General features: G+C 39.9%; 1 protein-coding gene across 2 annotated transcripts; it reads left to right on the top strand.

Moving 5' to 3' along the window:
• Positions 1–273: 273 nt before the first annotated feature.
• Positions 274–18,424, top strand: Aadat (aminoadipate aminotransferase). 2 transcript variants are annotated; one of them, XM_090354194.1, is made up of 13 exons: positions 275–430; positions 1,029–1,197; positions 2,521–2,653; positions 4,481–4,555; positions 5,331–5,540; positions 7,217–7,282; positions 8,749–8,831; positions 9,172–9,268; positions 10,857–10,918; positions 11,969–12,033; positions 12,840–12,946; positions 16,803–16,904; positions 18,067–18,424. In XM_090354194.1, exons 1-13 carry the CDS (start codon positions 364–366, stop codon positions 18,106–18,108), a joined length of 1,278 nt encoding a protein of 425 aa, XP_090210320.1. In that variant the 5' UTR covers positions 275–363; the 3' UTR covers positions 18,109–18,424. The 2 variants fall into 2 exon arrangements, with proteins under 2 accessions (XP_090210321.1, XP_090210320.1); XM_090354195.1 differs by lacking the exon at positions 18,067–18,424 and having other exon boundaries at positions 274–430; positions 12,840–13,009; positions 16,803–16,874.
• Positions 18,425–19,167: the final 743 nt, after the last annotated feature.

Consider the following 19,167-nt stretch of genomic DNA (forward strand, 5'->3'; position numbering starts at 1 on the left):
GGTGCTCGAGGACTAAGATCTCCGCCGGCCAGCGCCGGCCGCCAACTCGACCTGGTGCAGCGGGTACGGCCAGGTCCTCGGAGCGGGCCGACCGGATGGACTTGGACCCTCATCCAGACCTGCGGGCAGATCACACCCCAGGCTGCCGTGACCGGGCCGAGCTGCCGCGGGGCCCGGGCGGGAGCGGGAGCGGGGCGGAGCAGGAGCAGCCGGGCCTGCGGCGGACTCCGCCCCCCGCCCCGCCCCGGGCCCGGGTGTATTTAGGCCCCCGCCGCCAGCCCCCCGGATCGCTCTCCCCTCCACCCGGGACCACTGGACGCTCGGGGAAGCCCGCCTCGGCCTCAGTCCCGACCGTCTGGAGACATGAATTACTCACGGTTCCTCACCGCGCGGAGCATGTCCAGAAAACTCTCTCCCATCCGGGCCGCTGGTGAGAAACGGGCCCGGTGCCCGGCTGGAGCGGGGCAGATCCGGGGATGGGTCGGCCGGGGAGAGGGGGCCGCGGGCGGGCGGGCGGGCGCCGGAGCCTCGCGGGGGGCTGAGCGCAGGAGGGGAGCGGCCGGCGACCCGGACCTCCGTCCGCGGCCGTGCCCCGCCGCCCCCCGCCGGCCCCCGCCCCTGGTGGAGCGCTGGCGCTCGGTCTGGGGGAGCCGCCGTCGCGGCGGGCCTTCCCCGCGGGGCCGTTCCGAAGCCGCAGGTGCTCGCTGCTCTCCCCTCCTGGCGGCTCTGGCCCTGCACGGCTGCCATTCACCGCGCGCCGCGAAGGTGTCCTGGGGTGGCAGGGAAGCCGAGCGCTTCTCCCCCCGGCCTTGTCCTTTAGTTTTCTTCGTCATCCCGTTCATTCGGGTCGAATCCTCTTCATCTTCCCCATGTTCCTCATACTATGGTTCCACCCGTGGTGGTGCCCCGTGCGGATAGACGGGGGGACGGGAGCCGTTCAGCTCCAGAGCTGATCGGAGGTCGCGCACGGAGCTCCTGTCTGCCTGTGGCGATCTTCAGGGCCAGCATTTCTTCGGTGTGCCTCACAGCCGACCTGCTGAGCGTGGCGCCCGAGACCCTCATCAACCTGTCTCCTGGATACCCAAACCCACACGCGTTCCCCTTTAAGACCGCCACCATCACCATCCGACATGGAACTGCCATCCACTTGGATGAAAAGCTGATGAGTAGAGCGCTTCAGTATTCTCCAAGTTCTGGGTAGGTTGTGGGAGGAGGAGATCTGTCCCTTTGATCCAGTGACTTGGGTCTTCCTTACTGAGATGCTTGATAGTCAGGGAGATTTGGAGGATTCTCTCCCCCCCCACACACACAAAGTCATTTAGGAGCAAAAGGGATATTAAATGCTTACCTCTCTTCAGTGTCTGCTTTGCAGCCTTAAAGCAATGGGACAGTCAGGAAAGGTTCTGGAAGGAAGAGTTGAGTGTGTGTGAAACTGGAAAGATGAGCTAGATGAAGAGGCATATTGGGAGAAAGGAGGAAACGGAGGATGCAGGAGGAAGTAATTTTACATCCTTAATTACTGTCCAATAATTAGGTCCTTTTTCACTTACTACCCAATAACGACGTCTCTTTATGTCCAAATCGCTGTGCCTCCTTGTAAATTAGGCAACTATGCAAATATCTTAAATTCAAAGGTTCGGTCAAATGTCTTTAACTTTTTAGAAGCACACTGAAATGTATATACTAAAAATTTCATTCGCTGTTCTTCCAATAATAATTTATATTTTATTCGAAACTTATTTTTGTTTCTTTTTGGTCTAAGATCGGGATTTGAACTCATTAACAGATGCTTGCTGAAGTTTTGTGACAAAGGCTGTTAATCCCAACACTTGGCAGGCTGAAGCAAGAAGATCATGAGTTTGAGCCTGGGATGCACAGCACACACACACACACACACACACACACACACACACACACATCCTCTGTGATTGAAGAGTATTTTTGAAATATATCCTGTAAGATATGATAAACTTTTTCAGTGGAGAAAAGAAGGTATTGAGTCTAAATTTCTAGGTTGCTTATAGAAAAGTTCTGTAAGAGGTTCATTTGTTTTTTTTTAATCTGCTATGCAGTGAATACTTTGTGCAACGGTGAAGCTCTGAGTTCAAATCCCAGTGCCATCAACAACAACCAAAAACAGAAAAAAAGAAAAAAAGCAAGCCTCACTTTAACTCACTTACTCATTAAGTAAATAACTGGCTTTATGTGAATTTCCTACTCTCTAAATCTACCACCCCAGCTGGGAATACTGGTACTGGCAGAAAGCATTCAAAGTCTTGTTTTAATTATGAAAAACTTGAGTTTTTAAGGATTTGGGTATTGTTTCTTGTTTAAAATTGCTGTGATTAATACTACTCTAAACTTAAAATGACATAAATGTAATATAATCCCCCAAACTCTGGGAAGCAGAGCCAGGAGGTCAAGAATTTGAGACCAGCCTACATTACATAATACGAGAGCTTGTCTAAAATAATAATCATAATAACAAAGAAAGAAATAAAAATACATCTTCTGCTCCAGGATTCCAGAGCTGATTTCCTGGCTAAAAGAGTTTCAAATAAAATTGCATAATCCTCCCACTGTCCATTACCCACCCAGTGAAGGACAAATGGACATTTGTGTCACTTCCGGCTGCCAGGATGGCCTTTGTAAGGTAAGACTGAGAGGAAAACATCCCCTGCAGTGACATCCTCCCTAGAGCCCTCTGCTACTTGACTGCCAGACAATGTTTTGTAGATTACTTGTACACTTTCTGTCTCCACTGACAATCATTAACAGGGAACTAAAAGATGTGAAGAGGAGTGAGGAAATGGTTGGCTGGAGAGTACCCACTTGGAGTTTGAACTCTCATTATGGACATGGAGACTTTCTGCTCTTAATCACACTTTTTAAGTTATTAAACCACAAATCCCAATAAGGGATTTCTACCAAAAGCTTTGGGAGTGCAACTTAATTTCATCTGGCCCAAAGATTTCTGCCTGTAGTGACGGAATTTCAATGAGTTATTCCAATATGCCCATGGTCCTGAAAGAAGGTCAATCCCTAAAATAAGCTCCTCAGCTTACAGTGAGGCCCATCCTGATGAGCCCAGCGGAAGTGAAAACCATGAGACGTCAGAGCCATGCCCAAAACTACTGTCCCAGCTACTGGACCTCAGTACTTCACAACTGTATGGCATGAGTTGTTTATCTTTACAACTACAGCAGCTGAGTGTCACTGTCAGCATCCAGGGACAGTATCATTCCACACATTGCTAACAGTATTCAAGATGCAAAGTACAGTTTCCAAGAAATACATACTGCTTTTTTTTTATCTTAAAATGAAAAAATAAAATGTAAGTCAATCGATCCTAAGTCAGGGGCCATGTGTCCGTCTCTAGCTTCTCTGAGTTTCTTCTCTCTTTGCCTCCCTTTCCCCTCCTCTCCCAACCCTCCATCAATTATTGTATTTACCTCTCTCTTGAGTTCTAGGACTTCCACCACCACTGTGTAGATATCACAATAAAAAGACCTCTGGGGAATTTTTCTCTTTTTTTTTCTTTTCTTTTTCATGAATAAAATCTTGGATTAAGATTTTCTCTAAGTCTAAATTGAAATTTGACTTTTGTTTATCTTTATCTTAAATCAGAGTAGCTTTTGTTTTCTTAGTAAACTATAATCTGGCTCTGTTTAGTGAATCTTAGTGAAACTGTTATTACAGAATAATGGATTCTAGTGACACGACACTTCTTTAAGTATTCTTAGAAATTAAGTAGGGGCCAGTGGCTCACATCTATTATCCTAGCCACTCAGGAGACTGAGAACTGAGGATCACAGTTCAAAGTCAACCTATATGGGAAGTCCATGATGTTCTTATCTCCAATTAAGCACCAAAAGGGGGCGGGGGAGACAGAAGGGAAGCTACAGCTCAAGTAGTAGAGCACTAAGCTTGAACAAAACCTCAAGTACAGTGCTAGGCCTTCAGTGTTCAAGCCCCAGGACCAGCAAAACAGGGAGGGAGGAAAGGGAGGAAAAGATCAAGACCCGTGGATTGGGAGGACTATAATTCTATGTCTGTCCAGGCTATTAAAAAATGAATGTCATCCCAGATACATGGGAGGTTAAGTTGGTGGACCATGGTCCAGGCTTGCTTGAGAAAGACCCTATCTGGAAAAAAAAAAAAACCTCCATAAAAAGATAAATTGGATATAACACACCAACTATTCAAGACTTATGGGAAATGACCTTTTTTTTTTAATGACATATGGATTGTTAAAATTCTGGGTGAAATCACTTGCCATGGGGATTGTGAGGCATGGCCAGGTTAATGTGATTCTTGTGTGACTTCTGCACTGTTTAGTCAGTAGTCCTATATGATTTGAGCTGGAAAACAACTAGTGCCTGAAACTAGCCATATCTGTGGTCACCATCATATTATCTGCAACATGTCTCCAGATGTGTCAAACCAGCTGACTTCAGCTAACCTCTGCTTCTTTTGTTAGGTGTTTGAAATGATCATTAATCCTGGAGATACTATCCTGCTCAATGAACCAGTTTATCCAGGCACAATTCAAGCTGTGAGTACACATTTTGACAAAATGGAAGCTCTCATCCAGGACAGAAAAGAAAGCTTGTCACCTTTAAACTTATCCATCCACAGGAAAATAAAATTGCATCTTTGATCTGTAAATAAGATGATATGAGTGATATATGAATAATATCTTAAAATATACCCCTTACTTCATTGACTTCATCTTTCAAATGCCAGTGCTGAGGCACAAAAACTAGGTGGCACAAAATCATGTTCAATTGCTTAATGTTTTCCTTGATATGTGAGTTAACTTACACAGACACTTTCCATAACCACCTTTTCCTATCGCATGCCTAAGTGTAGTCATGTTATATATCAATTTACTATAACTCTAAGGTAAGCAGCTTCCACTCCCATGTTAAGTCAAAGAGACTATAAATTCCAGAATAAGATTGATCATCAGGGGCTGTCTGCTGAGAATTGCTTGGGACACTCTACTTTAAGATATCTAAGACTACAAACTAAGCATGTACAGAAAAGTATATTCAGAATGAATGGGGAATTAGGAACCACATAGGATACTGGCAAGTTTTATAGGAATGGCTATGGTTTTCTTTTTTAAAAAAAAGATTCAACAAAGGCACAGAATTATCCTCAAATATAGAAGAATTAGATGTATTTGACATGTTCTGAGGTTAGTAGAACTAAAGGTTGGAAACTACAGAGAAAGAATCTCAACCAAAAGAGTTCTCTCTCGGTCTGGTATAATGGTTCATTTTGATTGTCTTGAGAAAGTCATTCAGCTTTGTCTTTTTCCACAGTTAACACCTCTGGGAGGCAACATTATTAATGTCCCCAGTGATGAGTATGGCATAATTCCAAGCTCCCTCAGAGAAATCCTTTCCAAATGGAAACCAGAAGACTCCAAGGACCCTAAGAAAAACACTCCCAAATTTCTTTATACCATTCCAAATGGCAACAACCCTACCGGCAACTCCTTGACAGCTGAACGCAAAAAGGATATCTATGAGGTATTTGTAATAATTTTTACAAGAGGGCTATAATAAAAGATGCTCATCTATGCCATGGGCCCTAATGAAACAAAAATTACTACGTGCTTATTTTCCTTTTCCCTTAATTTACAAAAGAAGTAGCACATTTGCTCTGATGTTAACCTTTAAATAAATATCAAGCTATCAATAATCAAACAAACATCAAGCTATGACAACATCTTTGAAAGTTAAGAGAAGTGTATCTTTTGTAAAGTCTATTTTCTAGACCTGACTATCTTCTCTTGGCCTGTTTCTACCAATCGCTTGGTAAGTTAAGTACAATACCCATCTTCACCCATGTAGAATTTAATTCTGTATAGTAGAATCAAACATAAGGTATCAACTAGTTCCTTCACACGCTCCCATGAGATAGCTTTATGCAGTTTTGTTTTTATTTTATAATTTGGGGGGCTTTTTGTTGTTGTTTGTTTGTTTTTTGATTGGTCCTAGGGCTTAAAATCAGGGCCTGGGTACTGTCCCTGAGCGTTTTTTTGCTCAAGATTGGTGCTCTATCACTTGAGCCACAGTGCCACTTCTAGCTTTTTCTGAGTAGATTCCTAGAGATAAGTGTCTCTGGAGTTTCCTGCTGAGAACTGCAGTCCTTAGATCTCCATGAGTAGCTAGGATGACAGGTATGAGCCGCCAGCACCCAGCCAGTTCCACAGGTGCTGAGACCACAGTTCTCTCAACTCCAGACTTGTATATGCCATTTTCTACGTAATATATCCCCACGTAGATGTCTAATAGTATTTCTGGTTTCACCTGGGCAAACAGAACTGGTTTTCCCTAGCCCATCCCAACCCTCTCCTATCCTCATCTCCTACCCTTATCTCCACAGTATATCCAGGAACAATTACTCTTGATACCCACCCTACCAGTCCATCCCATAGCACTCGCTTCAAGTTTATCCAATGCATTTTTTCTCCACCACCATTCCCAGTGAGCCCAACCTTCTAAGTGACAGCCTGCCCTTACCTGACAATGACAGCAACTCTCTCACACACCCTGCTGCAATTCACTCTTGGCCTTTATCTAGCCATTCACTTCCTGGGAGACAGGCCTGCTGCCTGCTCATGGTAAATATAAAACTGTGAGGGATGGGGAGAGGGAAATAGGGACAAAAACCATGAGAAGGAGTATCAATGTGTGAGAAGTAATGCACCTGCTACCTGGCAAAGTAACTGTAACCCCTCTATACATTACCCCAACAATAAAATTAAAAAAAATTTAAAAGAATAATTAAAAATTTTAAAAATAAATATAAAAATGTAAAGCCTGCCTCATAGTTGTTTCCAGTCTCCTCCCCACACAGTATTTTCCCCTGGTGATTAAGTGCAAATTCCTTTATAGACTTTGCAAAATTGTACAAAATGGTCAGTTCTGTTTTCCATATGCAACTCACTGACTACAGCTACGGGGGCCCCTTTCTTCTTCCTTAAACATTGCTGGCCTTTTGTTCCTTTAGGCCTCCATCTATAATCTTGCCTGGACCTATCCCTTCCATTCTAAGATCTTGTCAGGAAAAGGCTCCCCCAAATAATCCTCTCTCAGTAGCTTCTTGGATGAACAACTAAGCAAATGAGTACAAAGAATTGTAATTCTGAGTGATTTTTATTTTTAGATACCTAACAACTATTTTAACATTAACCTTTTAGCTTGCCAGAAAATATGATTTCCTCATAATAGAAGATGATCCCTACTATTTTCTCCAGTTCAGCAAGGTAAGGAATGACAAGTTATTTCACCATTAGAAGATCAGATTGTCCATTATCACTGACTTCGCTTATCTAAATTGATGAGATTAGCTTATCTACCAAGGTAGAGCTATTTACTTCTGCACTGAAATTGTAAGAATTTATATTAGCTTGCCATCACATAATTTTTTCCAGTCTTTTCCAATTTTATCATGGAATTCTTATGTCATTAAATATTCCTCAGAAAGTATTGGTCATTTTTAGTATATTCATTCTCTTTCTAGTTGACTTCAAAAGATAGCTGTTTATACTGCACAATATGTTTTGTTCAAATAGAGTAAGGCAGGCAGATGATTTCAATCTCCAATACCTACTTCATCACCTCCTCAATATCACCTGAGATTTGTGCAGTAGTTTTCATCTTAACCATCAACTTCAATCCCATGATAGAAGCTGACCAGAATGATGTCTGAGAAAGAGTTGGGAGCTGTGAGCCAAGCTGAAGGAAAAACAGGCTGAGTTCAACTAATGATGTCTGTAATAGATGCAGAAGTAGGTGTAATGGTCAACTGGTGATGTCTGTAATAGATGCAGAAGTAGTTGTAATGGCCACATATTTACAACCTTTGTCACTGATGCCCTGGATCTTACTTACAGAAAGATGTTTCTTTTATATTTATCCTTGCTGTATGGAGATGCTGCTTTCCCTAATTCTAGTTGAAAGTAGTTGTAGCACAGACTACCAATGCCTGATATCTCAAAATCCAACAATTCGTCTGCCTTTGGAGGTGGAAATACACACACACACACACACACACACACACACACACACACACACACACACACATGGATTTATCTACTTCCTCTCTTCCCTTTTAAATGAAGAAACAAAAATTCTATTTTTTTAGCCAAGTTGTTCCTATATAGCTCAGGCTGTCTTTGAACTCCTGAATGCCAGAATTACAGGCCTGATTAGAAACAACATTCCTTGGTTTCTATATGGTTTATCAAAGCATCATGTACCTACCTTCCCACCTTGAACATGATACAAACTCCCCACATACACTACTTGTGAAGAAAACCTGGAAGTCAGTGTTTCCCATCAACTGAGTTTCTCATCTGTTTTAATCTTTCTAGATGTTTCTAAGGATTTTCATTGTCTCTGAAAGCCTTGATTCTCTTTATTTTGATTTTGTCCCAATTGTTCTTCTTGGGTCCTTCCTCTAAATGTATATTAACCCTGGATTTCAAACCCTGGAGCAAGGGAATTTGAGGTTTCCTTCAATTCAGAGTAGTAGCTTGTAGAGTAAATATGAAAGCTCTTGTGTCAGATGGTCAGAAAAGCATATGAGTGCTCCAGTTTCTTAGTCCATGCTGACCGGTTCCAACAAAGGTATGACGGTACTGTGCTGCTGTATTCCAAATCTATAATGTCTCCGTGCAGTAATGTAGAGAGCTTGCCAAGCAACAGTAATTTTTTTTCTCATGTTAAGCCCTGGGCACCAACTTTTCTTTCCATGGATGTTGATGGTCGTGTCATCAGAGGTGACTCCTTTTCAAAAGTCCTCTCCTCTGGGTAAGGACCACATAACTAACTTGAAGCTAGCCTCAGCATAGTACCATCCAAACAGCTCTTCTTATCTAATTAATTGTAGTTTGCTTGCCTTATAACACTAGTTTGATTGTTAAGCTAACACAAGACTTTTTCTCTTTATCTCAAGCAATCAGAAATGCTTGGCCATTAGTCTAGTGGGACTAGTTGAGATTTTGATCATTATAAATATACATATATTAGAATGCTTTGTCATGATCCATCTAGCCCCAGGCTACCATTCTCTTCCTAATGAAATCAACAAAGGAGGACATATTTATTGTTACTATCAGATTGGTATTAAGACTTTTCTCTTTTTATATAGATTGAGAATAGGGTTTATAACTGGTCCAAAACCCTTGATAGAGAGGATTATTTTGCACAATCAAGTTTCAGTGATAAATGCCTGCAGTTTCGCACAGGTAAGCATCATTTAGGAAATAGGGTTTTTGTTCATTTTAATCTGGTAAGAATAGGAAGTAGATGTTGGCAAGTAAGATTAAGTTAAGAGTGGCGGGAAGGAAAAGATCAAATGTCAACTGTCCATCCCAGTACAGATTAGAAGACCTTATGTTGTAGATGCTCACTCTTCTTAAAATGCAAAAACAAGCCCGGCACCAGTGGCTAATGCCTGTAATCCTAGCTATTCAGGAGCTGGAGATCTAAGGATTACGGATCAAAGCCAGCCCAGGCTGAAAAGCCCACGAGACTCTTCTTTCTAATTAACCACCTAAAAAAATGAAAGTGGAGGTCAACATGGCTCAATGTGCTAGCCTTGAACAAAAAATAGCTCATGGTCAGCTCTCTGGCTCTGAGTTCAATCCCCACAATAAACAAAAAATAGAAATAAAAAGGCAAAATTGAGCCTTGATTAACCTGCTGTTACCACACTGTATAAAGCAAATACCCCGAGAATCATAGTTTCTTACTCAGATCGCATTCCTAAGAAATGTCCTAAAACAAATACAAAAAAAAACACTTTGCGGAAATTTGACAAAACTGAATTGAATTTTGTGAATATGAAATTTAGGTTGCTCTCAGAAACCTGTCCTGAGAACGAGAAATCCAAACCTGTGTGACAGTGAATCCTTTCCCCCCATCGCACACACGTGTCTGTCAGCCGCTTCAAAAAACACTAGTTAGAATGCATTCTAATTAAAATAAAGTAAAAATAACCTGGTAGAATATATAAATTTCTTCTCATGCTTTGAGAAACAATTAGACTTGAAAATGGTCCCAGTCTTGAGAATCAGATCTTTGAGGATTGAATGGCTGAAGGAGAACTTGAAATGAATTAAAAAAAAAAACATTTATCTTAGCAGATACCTGTTTGATATTGTTAGCATAACTTGCTATAGCAAGTTTAAGGCTTGTCTCAAACTTTTTATACGTTAGCAACAAAAAAGTTCTGTATATGTGATATTTAGAGCTCCCATTCAACACAGGATACATCTAAATATACAAAAACAATTTATAAACCTGCCATGTATTTTAGGGGCTGGGTACATAGTTTTGTGGTAGAATATCTGCTTAGCAATCACCTCATCCTGGGTTTGATCTCTAACACCAAAAAAACAGAGAAAAAAGAAAGACTTACTTTTAACATAGAGAGGTACTGGCAAATATAATGGATTAAGAGCTCAACTGACTTTTCGGAATCCAAGCTCTGGGACAAGTTATTTTTCACTGGGAAAATTAACCTTGGTATCTGGATTTCAATATCAGTAAAACTGATATAACCTGGCTAATATTTAGGTTATTTTGAAGAGTCGAATAACCTAGTCTATTTTGTATTAAGATAGTGCCTAGCATATAACAAGTACTATATAAACATTTATTATTTTTAGTACTGTTGCTGTCTTGATTATTAACATTTATTATAAATCATTGATTGGTGCCAAGCAAGATTCGGTGTACGTATTTTGTAGTGGCTTGAATGTTTTGTTTTGCTTTTGACAAGCAAACACTTTAGGAATGAAGCAAGGCGTTTGTAATTATTTTCTCTTTTAGTTCATGGTATTGCAGCTTCTTCACCAGTGGGGAGAAGAAGGTTTCTGGGCTCATATAAACAGGTATGGAGTCATTTGTTATAATGTCTATTAGCAAAACAGAAAGTCTTCTTAGGAATGTGCATGGTATGGTCAGAAAGCAATATCCACCCCCACCTATGCAAGCTGAAATCCTCAATATGGTAGGAACCACTGATTGAGAGGATAGACTCTTCATACATATAAATACTTTGCTTAACAATGAACTAACTGTCAGGAAGATAGGACAGGAATTGGCTCAGGTATAGATGAATTTTATTAGTCAACATAATGATATGAATTATGAATTCATTTAGTTATGTAAATGTGGTTAACTCCTCGGCCATTTAAAAATAAAAGAAAGAAAAATAAAACATACTGTCACTCACAGACCCACGAATCATAATTACAACAATATCTTCTTTTCTTTAATATTCTCCTACTTGGAAAATGACATTTTGTGACAATTGAACACCAAGATTGATCCCACTAATTCTTTGTTTTACAGAGATATGGACTTATTTTTCCTTTATTAATTTCCTTTCTTCAATTTGTCCACTATAAAGGAGAAAAAAACACATGGCAAAAGTTTATTATTAGTCAAGCTCCAGTGGCTCTCACCTGTAATCCCAGCTACTCAGGAGGCTGAGACCTTAGGATCACAATTCAAAGCCAACTCCAGGCAGGGAAGTCCACGAGACTCTTTAATTAATCACACAAAAAAAGTGGTAGAGTGCTAGCCTTGAGCAAAAGGGACTCAGAGACAGCACCCAGGCCTAGAGTTCCAGCTGCAAAACCTGGAAGGGAAGGAGGGAGGGAGGGAGGGAGGGAGGGAAGGAGAAAGGGAAGGAGAGAAGAAGGAAGAAAGGAAGGAAGGAAGGAAGGAAGGAAGGAAGGAAGGAAGGAAGGAAGGAAGGAAGGAAGGAAGGAAATTTATCACTAGACAAGACACAGAAATATACTCTGTTCTCATTTCCATCATTCAACATTTTAGTCATGGTAGAAAACAAACACATATAGCCTGGACTATAGAGACGTTCTGGTTTCCAAAGTTAAGGCTCTGAACACATCCTTGTCCTCCTTTCTGTCTTCCAGAACTATTGAATTTTACAGGAGCCAGAGGGATGCAATAGTTGCCGCTGCGGAAAAGTGGTTAAGTGGTGAGTGTCAAACATCTGTCTTCACAATGAACAATATGCCTGTGTGAATGGGTGAGCATCAAAACATATTAACAGCGCTGGTGGCAACAGCTCTCCAGAGCTACTCTTGCCCAGTTGCCTTACAAATGACCTCATAAGCAACATCCCACCAACCCTGGCACAATTTTATCTATCCACTATCGGCTGAAGAAATTTATGACTCTACATGAAACTGGGGAGTCTAGAAATCAACTTATTTGGATTTGTTGTCATAGCTAATTACATTCTTATTTTAAAAATGAGTCCATTTGTCTCCCAATGACAAGAGTGATCATATTTATTGAATCCCAAGAAGATTCCCAAGAGTTGAAAAATTGTCTTCCAATTGAAACTTATTCGTTTTAGATATGGGTCTAAACAAGTGAAAGAATAACCCCGTAACCATGGAGACACAAGACTGTAATCTGGTACATGTGAGATTGAGGCAGGAAGATTGTGCATTTCAGACAAGCCTGGCACATAGCAAAATCTTCTCCAGAAAAGGAAAAAAAAGTAAAGCAAAAACAAGAAGACATGTTCTCTTGTCCTCTACACAGACTGCCTGCAGTTGTAAATATGAACAGAGTTATTACCTTGCACTGGCACTAAAATACACTCAGTGCATCTGTTTCCAGAATCAATTTTCAAGGCATATTAAAGCCTTATTTTTTTTAAATGCTATCACTGAAGGAACTTTGGAGAAAGCACTAGTTTATAATCACCACATCTACAGCTTGGAACAATGTGTTCAGTGGCACTAAGAAATCATTCTCCATTTTCGTTTATAGGCTTGGCAGAATGGCATGTTCCCAAGGCTGGAATGTTTTTATGGATTAAAGTTAAAGGCATTCCTGATGTAAAACAGTTGATTCAAGAAAAAGCCATTGAGAAGGAGGTAAAACCAGGAGGAGGGTGGGAAGAGGAGATGTAATGGAAAAATCATACTTTTTCCTTTAAGGTAATTTTTATTTTAATAAAAATAAGAATATCTGGGCTGGGAGTATGGTTTAGTGGTAGAGTGCTTGCCTAGCATGGATGAAGCCCTGGGTTCCATTCCTCAGTACCACATACACAGAAAAAGCCAGAAGTGGTGCTATTGAGTGCTAGCCTTGAGCAAAAGAAACTCAGGGACAATGGCCAGGCCCTGAATTCAAGCCCCAAGACTGGTAAAAATAAATAAATAAAAAGATCATTGGCTGGGAGTTTGGCCTAGTGGTAGAGTGCTTGCCTAGCATGCATGAAGACCTGAGTTTGATTCCTAGGGACCACATACATAGCAAAAAGCTGGAAGTGGTGTTGTGGCTCAAGTGGTAGAGCTCTATCCTTGAGAAAAGTCCAAGGACAGTGCTCAGTCTCTGAGTTCAAGCCGCCCCACAACTGGCAAAAAAAAAAAAAAGATCATTTTATTGTCTACCTCACAACTCAGAATGTCTTAATGTTGGGTATGCTCTCTCCTTATTAAATTTCTCCTTATGAAATTTTTGAGGTTTAGAGCTATTCAGGTGGTCTAAATTGATGGAAATATTACTATTTATCGCAGATTCAGGGATAAGAGAAGTCTCTGGAGCCATGTTGCTTGAGTTTTAGTCTACCTCTACCTTCTATTGGACATGTGACTCTGTGCAATTTACCCTCCCCACTCCTGTGTTTTATTTGTAAATATTTGGCATTCACGTTGATCAAATTTGTAGTATGTGCCAATCACTTAGACAAATACCTGGCATGTGATAATTATTCAATAAGCTTCAGGCCTTAGCATGTGTTATGAAAGTATACTCATAGTAAGACATTTGGAAAATGTATAAAAGCATAATGAAAGTTTTTTAAATAGCCATCATTTCTCATTTCACCACCAGATTTGGTGGACCATCTGTGTTGGGTTTTCTAGATGAGTTTGTATAATGTTACAGTATTTTGGCTATGCACTTATTTTACATGACTAAAATCACACAGAAAATTTGTATTTTGTAGGGTTTTTCTTCACTGAAAATTAGCTCATGTAGAGTTTTCTCCTCCTACTTGAATCATAAGTCTACTTAAATTTCATTTGTGGGTATTGATTAAGCAAAATTTCTAAATGAAAGTTTTCTTTGTCAGCTTACCAGTTTACCAAATAAGTTGTCTTTTCTTTATTGATTAATCCCAATAGGTGATTGTCAGCCACTTTTTGCAAATATTGAGACCTATTTCTGGAATCATTTTATCTTGAGGCAATAACAAAGTAGGCTAACAAGGGTAAGGGACCCTGCTGGTGCATAAGACTAGCTCAGCATGCCCCCGTGCAAGGCTTCTGAGATAATATCCTGAGCAGTTGTAGTGCTTCATTGAGATGCCCCAGTCCAATGCAGCCATAGAAGGAAGAAGCCACAAAATGTCTCCCTTGTCCAATGTTGCTGGTATTTCAAGGGTCTGTGTCTCTTCCCCCCACCTTGTTGTATGTATTTGTTAACTAGACATCATTTTCTTGGCCTGGCAGTAAGCCCCATTGTGACTTTTAAAATGGATTTCAAAGTAAAAAAAAAAAAAAAAAAAACCTAGCTCAAGATTAGCTCTAGATACAAACTGACAAAGCACTATTATTCTCTATGATTCTATCTCACTTGAGGACAGACACATGCTTGTGCATTACTCTAATCCCAGTAACAGCACAGAGTGGGAACTTAAAATATATATCCTACTGACTGATGTCAAATAAGTAAATTTTGATGTAATAAATCAACCTTATCTTTTCTCTCTTTTTTTATTGTATTTATTGTCGAGATTATGTATAGAGGGGTTACAGTTTTGTTCATCAGGTAATGGGTACATTACTTCTCGAACCTTGATACCCTTTCTCATGTTTTTGTCCCCCTTTCCCTCCTCTTTTCTCCTGATCTTTTTTTCTTAATGTTAGTCATCAAAACTTTTGTCTATTTGTATATATCTCTGAGGTAAGTACTACAGACTTAATATTTTTGGAGTACTTTTTCCCCTATCTTGTTCTTTATTCCCTATAACCTGCTATATGTTCTTTACCTGTTCTGTATTATTTCCAACTCCATCATCTTAGCCCAAATTTTGTACATTTTGGAAAGAGATTACTCTCTCCTCTTACAGATTTTCATTTCTAGTATATCCCAAAACTTCCCCCATTATATTGGGAGGAACAACAGCTTTTCTGTGATGCTGATTAGAACAAGGAAACAGGTATTCTGCCTCGACCTTTTTCCTGAGGCCCCTAGATTGTCTCACTACCAATCCATCTTGTTTTAGCACACTCCCCAGATTTCCACCAGGTAACAAGCAATTATCTGGTATTCTTAAGATCACAATTCTATTGGCTGATACTAATTGCTATGAAAAATAAACCCAAAGACTTGACAAAACAGTTTATTTCTGACTTACATAAAATTCAAAGCCATGGGAGGGAGAATAAGAAAAAGGAGCCCAAGAAGTGAATGTGACCAAAGTCCAATGTACGCATGTTGGGAAATAGCACGGTGAAGTCCCTTGGTACAGCTAACTTTTGCTGATATTAAAAACAAAAAAAATAGCAAAACAATGACCTGCAGGTACCTGCGTCCCCCCAGTGACTCGGAGACATTGGTTCCCTCCATCCTGCTGTTCTCAGTTTCCCCAGGGTAGATAATACTCAGGAACAGTTCCCAGGGTCAGACCAACAAGTAGCTTTCACTACTTTGGCTCACATCTCTTGGGATTAATTCATGTGGCCACATATCATCAGAAAGAGGGTAGGGTTCTGGAAGGGTTGCTTAGTGGAAGCACATGTATTTAGCATGCATGAAGTCTTAAGTTCAAGTCCCACTAAAGAAGACTAAAAAGAAGGGAGGGAGGGAACAAGGGGCAAGCTAGAGAATAAAGTATATCTGTATAGGCAGAGAAGAAGAGAACATGGATTATTCCATGACTGAAATGTAGTCTAGAACAGTGCCAAGGACAGCTCGTGGTCTCACAGCTTCTTTAGATACTTAGTTATTTATCTCCTCATTTTGTGCATTAAAAAAAGAAGTTAGCCTGTACATTACCCTGACAATAAAAAATAAAAATTAAAAATAATGCTGTTCTGAAAGATAAAAAAAAATAGCCTTCTTTTGATATCAATTTCTTCCCATCTCAGAACATCTATATTCTCTATATTCTCTCTAAAATATGTTCCCTACTTACTAATACCAACTTCAGGTAATTAAGAATACTTTCAACCAACTTGAAATGGTATCTCATTGTCAGAATTGATATTACATTCTAGTTGTGTTAGACATTTATCTGTGTGTATTACCATTTCTGTTTTATTAATAAACTGCCCTTTACGTAATTCAAATTAAAATTCAATACCCACGCTTTTCATTTCCTTCTTTCCTTTCTTCCTTCCTTACTTTTCTTTTACTTTCCTCTTCCTTTTTGCTTTCTTCCTTTTAATTTCCTTTTTTGTTCTTTCTCTTTTTGTTTTTTTCTTCCCCTTCCCTCCCTCCCTTCCTGGTAGAGCAAGTGCTCTACTCCTTCTGAACATGCTTTATATGTGGAGAAGAAATAGCACAGGTCAGATTTATAGTAAACGTTTTTCAGTTTCTATGCATTTAGTTCTTCATATCAATGTGATTGTTTTCCTTTGGTGATTTCTTCAACTGCCTTTCAACCCAATGCCCTTCTCCACTGTAATATCAGGAACTCTGATACTAAACTTGCCCAGGTTTTCTTTGTTGTTGTTGTTTTTTCTGTAGCAGTAATACCATTGTCTTTCCTCAACCTCATAGGTCTTACTGGTTACCGGAAGTGCTTTCTACATAGACAGCTCAACTCCTAGCTCTTACTTCCGAGCGTGCTTCTCTTTAGTTTCACCAGAAGAGATGGACATAGTGAGTATGGTGTTATCTTCAGAACAACACTCACTTTCCATCCTGATGTCTTGCGCTGTGTGCTCACTTTGCATTTTAGAACATAATTGAATGTTTTCTTGGGTTTCTGGAAGCCAGATATTAGTAGAGCAATCAAGAATACCCATTTTACTTCCCCAGTTGGCTTACTGCTAGACTTCTGTAGATGATAAGTGAGACTAAACTGAACTTTGAAAAGTCTATTGTTGGGGCTGAGAATGTGGCTTAGTATTAGAGTGATAGGCTAGCATTCATGAAACTCTAGGTTTGATTCCCCAGTACCACATAAACAGAAAAAGCTGGAAGTGATGCTGTGGCTCAAGTGATAGAGCTCTAGCCTTGAGCACAGAGAGGCTCAGGGACAGAGCCAGGCCCTGAATTCAAGCCTCAGGAGCAGGGGGGAAAAAAAAGAATAAATACTGATAGGTCCATTGTGTTTCTAAATAGGATTTAGGCAGGCTACCCAACAGAACAAAGAAAACCTTTTTCTTCACAAGTCAACATGAATGGAAAGTATGAGTTCATACTTTCATAGCCTCATTTCCTTTCACTGAAGAAAAAGCATCAGAATGGGTCAGATATTTTAAAATTAATCACAGTCCAACTTTCACCAAAAATAAGAGGCTAAATAAAAAGAAGAAAACCAACCCACAAGAAAAGACATCTGGAACTCCAAAACTATAATCTGAACAGTGCCATTAACCTTTAGAAGAGTTGACAGTCTGAGAAATAGACTTCTTTTGGTGGGTTGTTTCTTTTGCTTGCTTTCTCGTGTTATTAAATATGATTTTCATAATTTCTCTCTTCTATATGTGGACAGACTTGGAACATTAAAATTATATGGAATGTATTTGCAAGTAAGAGATTATATGAAAATACAAAATAATTTGTGCTGTGGATAAAATAGAAAACTATCATCATATAAGCCCATGAAAGAATCCTAGAAGTGTTGTATCTTTATATCCACATATTTAGTAGCCATGGATGGGTCTTCCCCCCAAATAAAGCCAATGTCAGATGTGACTTTTCATTGCTGTATCTCAACCCCTGATGAATACTCTGCTTCTGAACTTTCTCAAGTTATGCCAGAATTTTCCTGAGTGCCATCCTTATTTCATCACTTCATATTTCTTCTCTATTTTAGGCCTTCCAAAGAATAGCCCAACTTATAAAAGAACATTTATAAAGAAGTCAAACTAATCACAGCACTTGTTGATTTTCCATATGAAGTATTTCTGTGCCTTCACTGGAAGAATTGGTGATTGCTGTTAGATTTACAGACTGATTTTTGTTGAACTTACCATTGTAAAGTACCTTCCACTCCATCAGATTGAGCATGTACTTATCATTCACATATGCCTTTTGATTAATATTCAACCTACAAAAATTATTTTTATCTTGGGTTTTACTGTGAAGAACACTGTAGTTGCTATAGAATCTCATATCAATGTATTTTAAAACACATTTTACATTATATCACTTCCAAAAATAAAAGTTTAAAATGGTACACAATTTGCAGTTTTCTTTTTTTCTGAGAGGGTCGGTCATGAGCTTTGAATTCAGTGTCTAGGCATTGTCCCTGATCTCTTCTGTTTTTCTGATAGTTTACTGGAGATAAGATTCTCATTGACTTTCCTGCCTGGACTGGCTTTGAACCAATATCTCAGCCTCCTGAGTAGCTAGGTTATAAGCAGGAGTCACCAACACCCAGCAATTTCTTTCTCTCTCTCCCTCTCTCTCTCTCTCTCTCTCTCTCTCTCTCTCTCTATATATATATATATATATATATATATACACATATATATTTTTTTTTTAATTTTTTTTGCCAGTCTTGGGCATGAGCTCAGGGCCTGAGCACTGTCCTTGGACTTTCTCAAGGCTAGAGCTCTACCACTTGAGCCTCAGCACCAATTCCAGCTTTTTACTATGGATGTGGTACCAAGGAATCAAACCCGGGTCTTCGTCCATGCTAGGCAAGCACTCTACCACTAGGCCAAATTCCCAGTCTAATTTTTCTATTAAGGAAATGTAATGAGAGTCTATTGCAAAAACAGTCATCATTTGACCATTACAAATAATTTTTCTTTTTGCCAGTCCTGGACTTGGGACTATCCACATATTTAGTAGCCATGCACTATCCTTGGGTTTTTCTCAAGGCTAGTGCTCCACTACTTGAGCTGCAGTACCACATTCGGCTTCTCTCTCTCTCTCTCTCTCTCTCTCTCTCTCTCTCTCTCTCTCTCTC

The sequence above is a fragment of the Megascapheus bottae genome, chromosome 20, assembly GCF_031878675.1.
Source record: "Megascapheus bottae isolate mThoBot1 chromosome 20, mThoBot2.hap1, whole genome shotgun sequence".
Classification (NCBI taxonomy): domain Eukaryota; kingdom Metazoa; phylum Chordata; class Mammalia; order Rodentia; family Geomyidae; genus Megascapheus; species Megascapheus bottae.